Here is a 16,301-nt window from a genome sequence, read left to right on the forward strand (position 1 = left end):
AAATAGTGGACACCCTGGCTAAATCCAAGTCGGCCTTCCTCCCTTCGGCGGCACTGCCTGCTAAGGTTCGGAGTTCGGCTTTTCGTTCCTTTCGGGTTCAGGGTAAGGCGAAAGGTCAGTCCTTCCCGAGACAGTCTGCGAGTAAGACTGCCTCTAAACCCAAGAAGCAAGTCTGGAGTGCTCGGCGCCCTTCTTCCAAGCAGGAAGATAAACCTGCGGCCTGATGGGACGGGCCTCCCTCTGGGGGACCTCAGAGTGGGAGGCCGACTTCTTCTTTTTGCCCAGTGCTGGCACAATACCACCACGGATGCCTGGGTTCGAGAAGTGGTCTCCCAGGGGTACGCCCTGTCTTTTCGGCACAGACCACTCCACCAGTTTTTCTGCACAAGTCCATCTCAGGACAGGACCAAGGCGTTACAGGTTCAGGAGGCTATAGAGTCCTTGCTGAAAGCAGGGGTCATTGTTCCCGTTCCTCTATCACAACGAGGGACGGGGTATTATTCGTCTCTGTTTCTGGTGCAGAAACCCAATGGTTCTCATCGCCCTATCCTCAACTTGAAGTCTCTGAACAGATTCCTCAGAGTTCCCAAGTTCAGGATGGAAACGTTACGTTCCATCATTCTGGCGATGGAACCGGGGGATTACATGGTGTCCCTGGACATCCAGGACGCCTACCTCCATGTTCCGATAGCATCTTCACACCAGCGGTATCTGAGGTTCGCTATCCTTCAACACCACTATCAGTTCCGGGCGCTACCCTTTGGTCTCTCCACGGCACCGAGGGTGTTCACGAAGATTATGGCGGTCATGGCCGCACATCTTCGGAACCAGAATGTACGGCTGCTGCCGTATCTGGACGACCTCCTGTTGCTGGCGAGCTCCCCAGAGGTACTGCTTCAACATCTCCACCTGACGATCGCTTGCCTGCAAGCACACGGGTGGTTGATAAATTGGAAAAAGTCCTCCCTGATTCCATCTCAGCGGATGGTTCATTTGGGAGCCCTGCTGGATTCGCGTCAGCAAAGGATCTTCCTGACTCCGGAGAAGGTCGCCTCCCTACAGCTGCGGATACACAGTTGCCTGAGCCGTTGCCGCCTGTCGGTCCATTCGGCTATGAGAGTTCTGGGGTCCATGGTGTCGACATTCGACATGGTGGAATTTGCCCAGTTCCATTCCCGGCCCCTGCAGGGGCTGATTCTATCAGAATGGAACGGGTTACCTCACCGGATCCGCTCTCAGGTGCTGGTGTTGTCTCCGGACGTTCGGCAATCTTTGGCTTGGTGGCTTCAGACAGCTCATCTGGTCGAGGGGCGCCCATTTTGGATCCCGGACTGGGTCCTGCTCACGACGGAGCCAGTCTCCGGGGTTGGGGGGCAGTGACCGGCTCTTTGTCGCTTCAGGGTCGTTGGTCAGCGGAAGAAGCACTTCTCCCCATCAACATCCTGGAACTGCGGGCAGTATACAGGGCCCTGCAGTCGTCCGGCCCCGCTCTTCACGGAAGGGCGGTACAGGTGCAGTCCGACAACGCCACCACGGTGGTGTATATCAACCACCAAGGCGGAACTCGCAGTCAGGCAGCGATGTCGGAGGTGTCTCGTATCCTGACTTGGGCGGAGGGTCACATTCCGGCGATCTCGGCGGTCTTCATCCCCGGAGTCCTCAATTGGGAGGCGGACTTCCTCAGCCGTCACGACGTGCATCCCGAGGAATGGTCGCTTCACCCAGAGGTGTTTCAGCTACTCGTGGACAGGTGGGGACTGCCGGAGCTGGACTTGATGGCCTCCCGTCACAATCACAAGTTGCCCGTTTACGGGTCAAGGACAAGAGACGCAGGCGCAAGTCTGGTGGACGCGCTGTCGGTGAAATGGACGTTTCACCTGGCGTATCTGTTTCCTCCGCTATCCCTGCTTCCTCGGGTTCTGCGGAAATTCAAGCAGGACGGCGGCATGCTCGTGCTGGTAGCTCCGGCGTGGCCCAGACGTCCTTGGTACTCCGATCTCAGGAGCCTCTCCATCGACGCTCCGTACCTTCTTCCTCAGCGTCGGGACCTGTTGTCTCAGGGGCCCTGCCTTTACCCGGATCTGGGTCGGCTGTCTTTGACGGCGTGGCTCTTGAGACAGCCGTCTTGAGGTCTCGGGGCTTCTCCAGTTCGGTTATTGGTACCATGCTCAGGGCACGCAAGCCTGCTTCAGCACGGATTTATCACAGAGTGTGGCACACTTACTTTCAGTGGTGTGAGTCCAGACTTTATGATCCTCAGGTGTTCCGAGTTTCTAGGATCTTGGAATTTCTTCAGTCAGGATTGGATCTCGGCTTACGCCTTGCATCTCTGAAGGTTCATGTGTCCGCCTTGTCCGTGTGGTTTCAACGGCGGATTGCAATACTACCAGACGTTCACACCTTTTTCCAGGGTGTTCTCAGGATCCAGCCTCCCTTTGTGCCTCCTGTGGCTCCTTGGGACTTGGCGGTGGTGCTACGGGTCCTGCAGGGTCCTCCGTTTGAGCCTCTTGAGGCGGTGGAGCTCAAGTGGCTGACATTTAAGACGGTTTTTCTCCTGGCAATTGCTTCGGCCAGGAGGGTGTCTGAATTGGGGGCGCTTTCCTGTCGCCCTCCTTTCCTGATTTTTCACCAGGACAGAGCGGTGCTCCGCACTCGTCCTGAGTTTTTGCCCAAAGTGGTCTCGAAGTTCCACATTAATCAGGAACTTGTTGTGCCAGCTTTTCAGTCCCCTGGTCTTTCAGCTGGTGAGACTTCCTTAGATGTGGTCCGGGCGCTTAGAATTTATGTAGACCGGACGGCTTCGGTTAGGAAGTCTGATTCCTTGTTTATCCTCTTTGGTTTTCACAAGAGGGGTTGGCCTGCCAACAAACAAACATTAGCCCGTTTGCTTCGTTCCGTTATTTGTGAGGCTTATGCACAAGAGGGTTTACCTGTGCCAGCCTCTGTTAAGGCTTATTCCACTCGTTCTGTGGGTCCCTCTTGGGCTGCTAGACGTGGCGCTTCTGCTGTTCAGCTGTGTAAGGCGGCCACTTGGTCTTCTATTCAAACGTTTTTGAGGTTCTATGCGTTTGACACCTTCGCCTCTCAGGATGCTTCCTTTGGGCGCCGGGTGCTCCTTTCAGCACAGGAGCGTCCCCGCCCTTAGTTGAACTGCTTTGAGACATCCCCAAGGTCAACCCTGTGGACCCCTATGGACCCTGAAGTAGAAAACAAGAGATATGGTAAGAACTTACCTTTGTTATCTGTTTCTACGAAGTCCATAGGGTCCACAGGGCGCCCGCCCTGACGCACCTGGCTTCAAATGGGCTGTGTGGCTGGTCACCGGTTTTCAGTCTCCTATTGCTGTGAGTATGGTTTCTTGTGTGTTCCAGTCTTCCTTCTCTCTGTTCCATATTCTCCTCCGGCCTAGGCTGCTTACCAACTGAGGTGCCTGTGGCTCGGGGGCGGGGTATAGAGGAGGACCCAAGTGCATCCTGGGAGCTAAAAGCTTAACTGTGTGGTGCCCATGGATCCTGTTCCAGCTATAACCCCAAGGTCAACCCTGTGGACCCTATGGACTTCGTAGAAACAGAGATAACAAAGGTAAGTTCTTACCATATCTCTTGTTTTATCATTAATGTCACAATCCAAAGCAGCCATTATAATTGCTGTCAGGTAATCCGCAAAAAGACAGATAGAGAAGGCTCATCTACCAGGTGCCAGAATTCTGCTTTCTGTGGTTTGTCAGTGGCATTGAACAATAAATGAGAGCATCTGGTCACACTATCCTACTCCTCAGCATCAGCAATAAATGAGAGCATCTGGTCACACTAATATACTCCTCAGCATGAACAATACATGAGAGCATCTGGTCACACTGTCCTACTCCTCAGCACGAACAATAAATGAGAGCATCTGGTCACACTGTCCTACTCCTCAGCATGAGCAATACATGAGAGCATCTGGTCACACTGTCCTACTCCTCAGCATGAGCAATACATGAGAGCATCTGGTCACACTGTCCTACTCCTCAGCATGAGCAATAAATGAGAGCATCTGGTCACACTGTGCTACTCCTCAGCATGAGCAATACATGAGAGCATCTGGTCACACTATCCTGCTCCTCAGCATGAGCAATAAATGAGAGCATCTGGTCACACTGTCCTGCTCCTCAGCATGAGCAATACATGAGAGCATCTGGTCACACTGTCCTGCTCCTCAGTATGAACACTACATGAGAGCATCTGGTCACACTGTCCTACTCCTCAGCATGAACACTACATGAGAGCATCTGGTCACACTGTCCTACTCCTCAGCATGAACACTACATGAGAGCATCTGGTCACACTGTCCTACTCCTCAGCATGAGCAATAAATGAGAGCATCTGGTCACACTGTCCTACTCCTCAGCATGAACAATAAATGAGAGCATCTGGTCACACTGTCCTGCTCCTCAGCATGAACAATACATGAGAGCATCTGGTCACACTATCCTACTCCTCAGCATGAACAATACATGAGAGCATCTGGTCACACTGTCCTGCTCCTCAGCATGAACAATAAATGAGAGCATCTGGTCACACTGTCCTACTCCTCAGCATGAACAATAAATGAGAGCATCTGGTCACACTATCCTACTCCTCAGCATGAACAATACATGAGAGCATCTGGTCACACTGTCCTACTCCTCAGCATGAACAATACATGAGAGCATCTGGTCACACTGTCCTACTCCTCAGCATGAACAATACATGAGAGCATCTGGTCACACTGTCCTACTCCTCAGCATGAACAATACATGAGAGCATCTGGTCACACTGCCCTGCTCCTCAGCATGAACAATACATGAGAGCATCTGGTCACACTGTCCTACTCCTCAGCATGAGCAATAAATGAGAGCATCTGGTCACACTGTGCTGCTCCTCAGCATGAACAATACATGAGAGCATCTGGTCACACTGTGCTGCTCCTCAGCATGAGCAATACATGAGAGCATCTGGTCACACTGTGCTGCTCCTCAGCATGAACAATACATGAGAGCATCTGGTCACACTGTGCTGCTCCTCAGCATGAACAATACATGAGAGCATCTGGTCACACTGTGCTGCTCCTCAGCATGAACAATACATGAGAGCATCTGGTCACACTATCCTACTCCTCAGCATGAACAATACATGAGAGCATCTGGTCACACTGTCCTACTCCTCAGCATGAACAATACATGAGAGCATCTGGTCACACTGCCCTGCTCCTCAGCATGAACAATACATGAGAGCATCTGGTCACACTGCCCTGCTCCTCAGCATGAACACTGCCTGATTTTATACGGATACTAGACACTGATAAATAATGGAATTAATACTTGATTCTTCTTGTGCTTTTTTTCTACATGTCTAATGTGACTATTAGATGATAAATGTATAAATATTTTGTACTTGTTACCTTGTCCCTATGACAACGCTAGTTAGATGCTTGCAGAGCGTCTTACTCATGTTCACTGTTTTATCTTCCCCTTGTACAGTAACCCCAGCTCTCCCTGTTGTCATCGTAGTACAGTAACCCTCAGCCGTATCTCTCGTCGTCATAGTACAGTAACTCCCGACCTCCCCTGTCTTCATCATAGTACAGTAACCCCCAGCCTCCCTTGTCGTTGTCATACAGTAACCCTTAGCCGTATCTCTCGTCATAGTACAGTAACCCCCCGCCTCCCCTGTCTTCATCATAGTACAGTAACCCCGGCCTACCCTGTCTTCATCTTAGTACAGTAACCCCCCGCTTCCCCTGTCTTCATCATAGTACAGTAACCCCCCGCTTCCCCTGTCTTCATCATAGTACAGTAACCCCCCGCTTCCCCTGTCTTCATCATAGTACAGTAACCCCCCGCTTCCCCTGTCTTCATCATAGTACAGTAACCCCCCGCTTCCCCTGTCTTCATCATAGTACAGTAACCCCCCGCCTCCCCTGTCTTCATCATAGTACAGTAACCCCCCGCCTCCCCTGTCTTCATCATAGTACAGTAACCCCCCGCTTCCCCTGTCTTCATCATAGTACAGTAACCCCCGGCATCCCCTGTCTTCGTCATAGTACAGTAACCCCCACCCCTCCCTGTCTTCATCATAGTACAGTAACCCCCGACCTCCCGTCTTCATCATAGTACAGTAACCCCCGACCTCCCCTGTCTTCATCATAGTACAGTAACCCCCAGCCTCCCTTGTCGTTGTCATACAGTAACCCTTAGCCGTATCTCTCGTCATAGTACAGTAACCCACCCGCCTACCCTGTCTTCATCATAGTACAGTAACCCCGGCCTACCCGGTCTTCATCATAGTACAGTAACCGCCCGCCTCCCCTGTCTTCATCATAGTACAGTAACCCCCAGCCTCCCTTGTCGTTGTCATACAGTAACCCTTAGCCGTATCTCTCGTCATTGTACAGTAACCCCCCCGCCTACCCTGTCTTCATCATAGTACAGTAACCCCCCCGCCTACCCTGTCTTCATCATAGTACAGTAACCCCCCCGCCTACCCTGTCTTCATCATAGTACAGTAACCCCCCGCCTCCCCTGTCTTCATCATAGTACAGTAACCCCCCGCCTCCCCTGTCTTCATCATAGTACAGTAACCCCCCGGCCTCCCCTGTCTTTGTCTTAGGACAGTAACCCCCGGCCTCCCCTGTCTTCGTCTTAGGACAGTAACCCCCGGCCCTCCCTATCCTCACGTTGTACAGTAGCTTTTTGGCAGGCCTATCTGTGCAATAGACGGAATATAACTGCCCTCGCTGTAACACACTGCCCTTCCTGTCCTCGCATGGTACCCCTGCCCTCCCTGTCATCTTATAGTAGCTCAGTGGTGGGACCTAAGTGTGGTATCTGTGATTGATGGAGTATAAGTGCCTTGGCTATCCTCACATAATACAATAGCTAGGTGGCGCTGCCTACTGGTGGGATGTGTTATTGGCGGATTACACTTGGTGGCGCTGCCTTAGTGGTGGTCTATGGGTCTGATTCAGACCCGCTCGCAATCCCTTGAGCGCTCGCGAGCGGGTCGATGGTGTGCTCTGCGCACGCGCAGCGGTCGCACTGCGCTTGCACAAGCCCCGGAGTGAGAGAGAAATTCTCTCACTCCGTGGCTCACTACAAAAGGGGCGGCTGTCGATGTTGATCGACCGCTCGCCCCGTTTTGTAGGCGTGGCGGGGGAGTGGCTTCACAAACGGAGGCGTTCCCATGCTAACGCCTGCCGTTTGTGGGCGGCCCATCTGACATCACCAGTGATGTCAGTGGGAGAACTTCCGGCTCTATTAGAGCCAGAAGCTCCCTGGGGCTTGCGGCCACGTGACCCTACCACAAGGGTCTCGTCCCAAGCCCCGATGGTCGCGATGGTCTTGACCATCGCGACCATCAACGTGGCCGCTTGCAATAGCTGTGGGTGGTCACCCAAAGCTATGCGAGCGGCCAGGAGGTCGCACCAAAAAAAAATTAAAAACGTCCTGATTCAGAGCGAACGCACTTTCAGAGCGTCCGGCTCTGAACCAGGGCCTATGTGCGATTGGTGCAATAGGCTCAGTGGTGCTGCCTAGTGGGGGGGATGTGTGTGTTTGGTGGAGTAGGCTCGGTGGCGCTGCCTAGTGGCGGGTATGTGTGATTGGTGGAACAGGTTCGGTGGTGCTGCCTAGTGGGGGATATGTGTGATTGGTGGAGCAGGCTTGGTGGCGCTGCCTAGTGGGGGGGGATATGTGTAATTGGAGCAGGCTTGGTGGCGCTGCCTAGTGGGGGGGGATATGTGTAATTGGAGCAGGCTTGGTGGCGCTGCCTAGTGGGGGGGAATATGTGTAATTGGAGCAGGCTTGGTGGCGCTGCCTAGTGGGGGGGGATATGTATAATTGGAGCAGGCTTGGTGGCGCTGCCTAGTGGGGGGGGATATGTGTAATTGGAGCAGGCTTGGTGTTGCTGCCTAGTGGGGGGATATGTGTGATTGGTGGAGTAGGCTCGGCGGCGCTGCTTAGTGGGGGGATATGTGTGATTGGTGGAGTAGGCTCAGTGGTGCTGCCTAGTGGGGGATATGTGTTATTGGTGGTGCTGCCTAGTGGGGGGATATGTGTGATTGGTGGAGTAGGCTCGGCGGTGCTGCCTAGTGGGGGATATGTGTTATTGGTGGTGCTGCCTAGTGGGGGGATATGTGTGATTGGTGGAGTAGGCTCGGCGGTGCTGCCTAGTGGGGGATATGTGTTATTGGTGGTGCTGCCTAGTGGGGGGATATGTGTGATTGGTGTAGTAGGCTCGGCGGTGCTGCCTAGTGGTGGATATGTGTGATTGGTGGAGTAGGCTTGGCGGTGCTGCCTAGTAGTATGATATGTGTGATTGGTGGAGTAGGCTCAGTTGTGCTGCCTAGTGGGGGGATATGTGTGATTGATGGAGTAGGCTCAGTTGTGCTGCCTAGTGGGGGGGATATGTGTGATTGATGGAGTAGGCTCAGTTGTGCTGCCTAGTGGGGGGGATATGTGTGATTGGTGGAGTAGGCTCGTGGTACTGCCTAGTGGGGGGGAAGTGTGATTGGTGGAGTAGGCTCGTGGCGCTGCCTAGTGGGGGGGATATGTGTGATTGGTGGAGTATGCTCGTGGTGCTGCCTAGTGGTAGGATATGAGTGATTGGTGGAGTAGGCTCGTGGTGCTGCCTAGTGGTAGGATATGAGTGATTGGTGGAGTAGGCTCGTGGTGCTGCCTAGTGGTAGGATATGTGTGATTGGTGGAGTAGGCTCGGCGGCGCTGCCTAGTGGTAGGATATGTGTTATTGGTGGAGTATGCTCGGCGGCGCTGCCTAGTGGGGTGATGTGTGTTATTGGTGGTGCTGCCTAGTGGTGGGATATGTGTGATTGGTGGAGTAGGCTCGTGGTGCTGCCTAGTGGTAGGATATGTGTGATTGGTGGAGTAGGCTCGTGGTGCTGACTAGTGGGGGATATGAGTGATTGGTGGAGTTGGCCCGGTGGCACTGCCTGGTGGGGGGGATATGTGTGATTGGTGGAGTATGCTCGTGGTGCTGCCTAGTGGTGGGATATGTGTGATTGGTGGAGTAGGCTCATGGTGCTGCCTAGTGGGGGATATGTGTGATTGGTGGAGTAGGCTCGTGGTGCTGCCTAGTGGGGGATATGTGTGATTGGTGGTGCTGCCTAGGGGGGGATGTGTAATTGGTGGAGTAAGCTCGTGGTGCTGCCTAGTGGGGGGGATATGTGTGATTGGTGGAGTAGGCTCGTGGTGCTGCCTAGTGGTAGGATATGTGTGATTGGTGGATTAGGCTCGGCGGCGCTGCGTAGTGGTAGGATATGTGTGAATGGTGGAGTAGGCTCGTGGTGCTGACTAGTGGGGGATATGAGTGATTGGTGGAGTTGGCCCGGCGGCGCTGCCTGGTGGGGGGGATATGTGTGATTGGTGGAGTATGCTCGTGGTGCTGCCTAGTGGTAGGATATGTGTGATTGGTGGAGTAGGCTCATGGTGCTGCCTAGTGGGGGATATGTGTGATTGGTGGTGCTGCCTAGGGGGATATGTGTGAATGGTGGAGTAGGCTCGTGGTGCTGCCTAGTGGGGGGGATATGTGTGATTGGTGGAGTAGGCTCGTGGTGCTGCCTAGTGGTAGGATATGTGTGATTGGTGGATTAGACTCGGCGGCGCTGCCTAGTGGTAGGATATGTGTGATTGGTGGAGTAGGCTCGGTGGCGCTGCCTAGTGGGGTGATATGTGTGATTGGTGGTGCTGCCTAGTGGTGGGATATGTGTGATTGGTGGAGTAGGCTCGTGGTGCTGCCTAGTGGTAGGATATGTGTGATTGGTGGAGTAGGCTCATGGTGCTGCCTAGTGGGGGATATGAGTGATTGGTGGAGTTGGCCCGGCGGCGCTGCCTGGTGAGGGGGATATGTGTGATTGGTGGAGTATGCTCATGGTGCTGCCTAGTGGGGGATATGTGTGGTGGAGTAGGCTCATGGTGCTGCCTAGTGGGGGGGATATGTGTGATTGGTGGTGCTGCCTAGGGGGGATGTGTAATTGGTGGAGTAGGCTCGGCGGCGCTGCCTAGTGGGGGAATATGTGTGATTGGTGGCGCTGCCTAGTGGGGGGGGTTATGTGTAATTGGAGCAGGCTTGGTGGCGCTGCCTAGTGGGGGGGGATATGTGTAATTGGAGCAGGCTTGGTGGCGCTGCCTAGTGGGGGGGGATATGTGTAATTGGAGCAGGCTTGGTGGCGCTGCCTAGTGGGGGGGGATATGTGTAATTGGAGCAGGCTTGGTGGCGCTGCCTAGTGGGGGGGGATATGTGTAATTGGAGCAGGCTTGGTGGCGCTGCCTAGTGGGGGGGGATATGTGTAATTGGAGCAGGCTTGGTGGTGCTGCCTAGTGGGGGGGATATGTGTGATTGGTGGAGTAGGCTCGGCGGCGCTGCTTAGTGGGGGGATATGTGTGATTGGTGGAGTAGGCTCAGTGGTGCTGCCTAATGGGGGATATGTGTTATTGGTGGTGCTGCCTAGTGGGGGGATATGTGTGATTGGTGGAGTAGGCTCGGCGGTGCTGCCTAGTGGGGGATATGTGTTATTGGTGGTGCTGCCTAGTGGGGGGATATGTGTGATTGGTGGAGTAGGCTCGGCGGTGCTGCCTAGTGGGGGATATGTGTGATTGGTGGAGTTGGCTCGTGGTGCTGCCTAGTGGGGGGATATGTGTTATTGGTGGTGCTGCCTAGTGGTATGATATGTGTGATTGGTGGAGTAGGCTCAGTTGTGCTGCCTAGTGGGGGGATATGTGTGATTGGTGGAGTAGGCTAAGTTGTGCTGCCTAGTGGGGGGATATGTGTGATTGGTGGAGTAGGCTCGGCGGTGCTGCCTAGTGGTGGATATGTGTGATTGGTGGAGTAGGCTTGGCGGTGCTGCCTAGTAGTATGATATGTGTGATTGGTGGAGTAGGCTCAGTTGTGCTGCCTAGTGGGGGGATATGTGTGATTGATGGAGTAGGCTCAGTTGTGCTGCCTAGTGGGGGGGATATGTGTGATTGATGGAGTAGGCTCAGTTGTGCTGCCTAGTGGGGGGGATATGTGTGATTGGTGGAGTAGGCTCGTGGTACTGCCTAGTGGGGGGGAAGTGTGATTGGTGGAGTAGGCTCGTGGCGCTGCCTAGTGGGGGGGATATGTGTGATTGGTGGAGTATGCTCGTGGTGCTGCCTAGTGGTAGGATATGAGTGATTGGTGGAGTAGGCTCGTGGTGCTGCCTAGTGGTAGGATATGAGTGATTGGTGGAGTAGGCTCGTGGTGCTGCCTAGTGGTAGGATATGTGTGATTGGTGGAGTAGGCTCGGCGGCGCTGCCTAGTGGTAGGATATGTGTTATTGGTGGAGTATGCTCGGCGGCGCTGCCTAGTGGGGTGATGTGTGTTATTGGTGGTGCTGCCTAGTGGTGGGATATGTGTGATTGGTGGAGTAGGCTCGTGGTGCTGCCTAGTGGTAGGATATGTGTGATTGGTGGAGTAGGCTCGTGGTGCTGACTAGTGGGGGATATGAGTGATTGGTGGAGTTGGCCCGGTGGCACTGCCTGGTGGGGGGGATATGTGTGATTGGTGGAGTATGCTCGTGGTGCTGCCTAGTGGTGGGATATGTGTGATTGGTGGAGTAGGCTCATGGTGCTGCCTAGTGGGGGATATGTGTGATTGGTGGAGTAGGCTCGTGGTGCTGCCTAGTGGGGGATATGTGTGATTGGTGGTGCTGCCTAGGGGGGGATGTGTAATTGGTGGAGTAAGCTCGTGGTGCTGCCTAGTGGGGGGGATATGTGTGATTGGTGGAGTAGGCTCGTGGTGCTGCCTAGTGGTAGGATATGTGTGATTGGTGGATTAGGCTCGGCGGCGCTGCGTAGTGGTAGGATATGTGTGAATGGTGGAGTAGGCTCGTGGTGCTGACTAGTGGGGGATATGAGTGATTGGTGGAGTTGGCCCGGCGGCGCTGCCTGGTGGGGGGGATATGTGTGATTGGTGGAGTATGCTCGTGGTGCTGCCTAGTGGTAGGATATGTGTGATTGGTGGAGTAGGCTCATGGTGCTGCCTAGTGGGGGATATGTGTGATTGGTGGTGCTGCCTAGGGGGATATGTGTGAATGGTGGAGTAGGCTCGTGGTGCTGCCTAGTGGGGGGGATATGTGTGATTGGTGGAGTAGGCTCGTGGTGCTGCCTAGTGGTAGGATATGTGTGATTGGTGGATTAGACTCGGCGGCGCTGCCTAGTGGTAGGATATGTGTGATTGGTGGAGTAGGCTCGGTGGCGCTGCCTAGTGGGGTGATATGTGTGATTGGTGGTGCTGCCTAGTGGTGGGATATGTGTGATTGGTGGAGTAGGCTCGTGGTGCTGCCTAGTGGTAGGATATGTGTGATTGGTGGAGTAGGCTCATGGTGCTGCCTAGTGGGGGATATGAGTGATTGGTGGAGTTGGCCCGGCGGCGCTGCCTGGTGAGGGGGATATGTGTGATTGGTGGAGTATGCTCATGGTGCTGCCTAGTGGGGGATATGTGTGGTGGAGTAGGCTCATGGTGCTGCCTAGTGGGGGATATGTGTGATTGGTGGTGCTGCCTAGGGGGGATGTGTAATTGGTGGAGTAGGCTCGGCGGCGCTGCCTAGTGGGGGAATATGTGTGATTGGTGGCGCTGCCTAGTGGGGGGGGTTATGTGTAATTGGAGCAGGCTTGGTGGCGCTGCCTAGTGGGGGGGGATATGTGTAATTGGAGCAGGCTTGGTGGCGCTGCCTAGTGGGGGGGGATATGTGTAATTGGAGCAGGCTTGGTGGCGCTGCCTAGTGGGGGGGGATATGTGTAATTGGAGCAGGCTTGGTGGCGCTGCCTAGTGGGGGGGGATATGTGTAATTGGAGCAGGCTTGGTGGCGCTGCCTAGTGGGGGGGGATATGTGTAATTGGAGCAGGCTTGGTGGTGCTGCCTAGTGGGGGGGATATGTGTGATTGGTGGAGTAGGCTCGGCGGCGCTGCTTAGTGGGGGGATATGTGTGATTGGTGGAGTAGGCTCAGTGGTGCTGCCTAATGGGGGATATGTGTTATTGGTGGTGCTGCCTAGTGGGGGGATATGTGTGATTGGTGGAGTAGGCTCGGCGGTGCTGCCTAGTGGGGGGATATGTGTTATTGGTGGTGCTGCCTAGTGGGGGGATATGTGTGATTGGTGGAGTAGGCTCGGCGGTGCTGCCTAGTGGGGGATATGTGTGATTGGTGGAGTTGGCTCGTGGTGCTGCCTAGTGGGGGGATATGTGTTATTGGTGGTGCTGCCTAGTGGTATGATATGTGTGATTGGTGGAGTAGGCTCAGTTGTGCTGCCTAGTGGGGGGATATGTGTGATTGGTGGAGTAGGCTAAGTTGTGCTGCCTAGTGGGGGGGATATGTGTGATTGGTGGAGTAGGCTCGTGGTACTGCCTAGTGGGGGGGAAGTGTGATTGGTGGAGTAGGCTCGTGGTGCTGCCTAGTGGGGGGGATATGTGTGATTGGTGGAGTATGCTCGTGGTGCTGCCTAGTGGTAGGATATGAGTGATTGGTGGAGTAGGCTCGTGGTTCTGCCTAGTGGTAGGATATGAGTGATTGGTGGAGTAGGCTCGTGGTGCTGCCTAGTGGTGGGATATGTGTGATTGGTGGAGTAGGCTCGTGGTGCTGCCTAGTGGTAGGATATGAGTGATTGGTGGAGTAGGCTCGTGGTGCTGCCTAGTGGTAGGATATGAGTGATTGGTGGAGTAGGCTCGTGGTGCTGCCTAGTGGTAGGATATGTGTGATTGGTGGAGTAGGCTCGTGGTGCTGACTAGTGGGGGATATGAGTGATTGGTGGAGTTGGCCCGGTGGCGCTGCCTGGTGGGGGGGATATGTGTGATTGGTGGAGTATGCTCGTGGTGCTGCCTAGTGGTGGGATATGTGTGATTGGTGGAGTAGGCTCATGGTGCTGCCTAGTGGGGGATATGTGTGATTGGTGGAGTAGGCTCGTGGTGCTGCCTAGTGGGGGATATGTGTGATTGGTGGTGCTGCCTAGGGGGGGATGTGTAATTGGTGGAGTAGGCTCGTGGTGCTGCCTAGTGGGGGGGATATGTGTGATTGGTGGAGTAGGCTCGTGGTGCTGCCTAGTGGTAGGATATGTTTGATTGGTGGATTAGGCTCGGCGGCGCTGCGTAGTGGTAGGATATGTGTGAATGGTGGAGTAGGCTCGTGGTGCTGACTAGTGGGGGATATGAGTGATTGGTGGAGTTGGCCCGGCGGCGCTGCCTGGTGGGGGGGATATGTGTGATTGGTGGAGTAGGCTCATGGTGCGGCCTAGTGGTAGGATATGTGTGATTGGTGGAGTAGGCTCGTGGTGCTGACTAGTGGGGGATATGAGTGATTGGTGGAGTTGGCCCTGAGGCGCTGCCTGGTGGGGGGGGATTGGTGTGATTGGTGGAGTATGCTCGTGGTGCTGCCTAGTGGTAGGATATGTGTGATTGGTGGAGTAGGCTCATGGTGCTGCCTAGTGGGGGATATGTGTGATTGGTGGTGCTGCCTAGGGGGATATGTGTGATTGGTGGAGTAGGCTCGTGGTGCTGCCTAGTGGTAGGATATGTGTGGTGGAGTAGGCTCATGGTGCTGCCTAGTGGGGGATATGTGTGATTGGTGGTGCTGCCTAGGGGGGATGTGTAATTGGTGGAGTAGGCTCGGCGGCGCTGAGTAGTGGGGGGATATGTGTTATTGGTGGAGTAGGCTCGGCGGCGCTGCCTAGTGGGGGCACATGTTTGGCAGAATCATCTGATCTGAAGGACGGAACATATCACATGGTAGTAGACACGGCTGACTGTAACCTTACAATGACTCTGGCATGGGCATGGGGACTGCCTCCGGTATAGCCCAGAGTGAGGGCAGATAATATGAGAATGATGTTACATGGTTAAGGCCAATCCCCATTACACTTGGACATATAAAGCTTTGGTCCCTGACGTGTGTTACACACAGGCTTCACCTGGCCCCGTCTTCTCTTACAGACATATCAAGAAGATCACATTACCCAGTATTGGTCGCCTTCGTCATTTCACCAATGAGACCCTGCTGGACATCCTGTTCTACAACAGCCCCACCTACTGCCAGACCATCGTGGACAAGGTCATCATAGAGGTCAACCAGCTGTACCACCTCTTCATGAGGAGAAACCCTGATTTTAAAGGAGGCGTCTCTGTGGCCGGTCACAGTCTAGGTAACGCTCAGTCATGGTCTGTAATGTAATCTGGGGCTGGATATAAGCTGTACAGCGCTGTGTAATAAGCAGGCGCTATATAACTAAGGCCCTCATTCAGAGCCGCTCGTTAGCGGCAGTACGCTCGTTCCGAGCGATGTTCGCACATCTGCGCATTCGTACGGTTTTTAGTACACATGCGCGATCCAGTCAGCGGCCGAAAATCGTTTGTACGCTATATAGCGAGTGCCTGCTATTTTGAGTGACAGAATGAGGCGTATGTGGGTGGTAACAAGGGAAGGTGCTTGAAAACGGGGGAGTGGAATCCGAACGCAGGCGTGCTTAAAGGTCAAAACGGGCGTTTTATGGGTGTGCATAATTACTACAGCAGCGTCATTGACCACGTCACTTGGTTTTTTTAAACTCAGAACTGATCGAAAAATAGCGGTTGAAAAAACCAACCACAAGAATAGCGAGCAGGTCATACGCTGTACGATGTACTCGATTAATCTAATAAATAGCGGACATGACGTATGGTGCGAGCGGCCAGGGGGCGTTTTTATTAAATAAACGAGCGTATGTTTTGCTCGCTCGTTCAGACTTAGAGGTGTGAACAGACTGCAATGTGCAAACGGATCATTTGAATAGCCACCCCTTGTTTTTGAACGAACAACCGCAAATAGCGAACGGCTCTGAATGAGGGCCTAACTGCATGATCACAGTACCTCTGTGTCCTGGCTGCAATGACAGACGCTTCAGCCCTATATATTCTTCCCAATTGTATTTCTCTACAATAACTATAAATTATAAGAGAAATTATACTTGTTATAGGATTAAAACTAATTACTGTGAGTCGGCTTACAGACCCCGCGGCGTAGTACAGATCCGTTATCTGCTTTCTCTTTCCTAAAATCCCATCTCCTAGATATGAAGTCTGATCATATAGGCCAATGTGTAACCGAGAGCAGGTAGAGTGGTGACGCTGACCCTCTCCTGTAACACTGTGTGTGTGTGTGTGTGTGTGTGTGTGTGTGTAACAGGGTGTATGAGGGATACACACACATTGTATCACACTGTGTAATCTCCCTCCTGTAACACTGTGTGTGTGTGATAGATGGGCTCTGTGTATATCCCTCA

At 53.7% G+C, this 16,301-nt stretch overlaps 1 protein-coding gene across 1 annotated transcript in view; it reads left to right on the top strand.

Annotated features, from left to right (window-relative positions):
• Window positions 1–16,301, top strand: part of SEC23IP (SEC23 interacting protein) — a 106,645-nt gene that overhangs the window by 50,364 nt on the left and 39,980 nt on the right. The window contains exon 9 of the mRNA XM_088466424.1: window positions 14,977–15,185. Coding sequence (XP_088322550.1) covers window positions 14,977–15,185 — 209 coding nt within the window. The remainder of the gene's footprint in view (window positions 1–14,976; window positions 15,186–16,301) is intronic.

Source organism: Taudactylus pleione, unplaced genomic scaffold (assembly GCF_031769625.1).
Source record: "Taudactylus pleione unplaced genomic scaffold, aTauple2 ptg003137l, whole genome shotgun sequence".
In the NCBI taxonomy this organism is placed as follows: domain Eukaryota; kingdom Metazoa; phylum Chordata; class Amphibia; order Anura; family Myobatrachidae; genus Taudactylus; species Taudactylus pleione.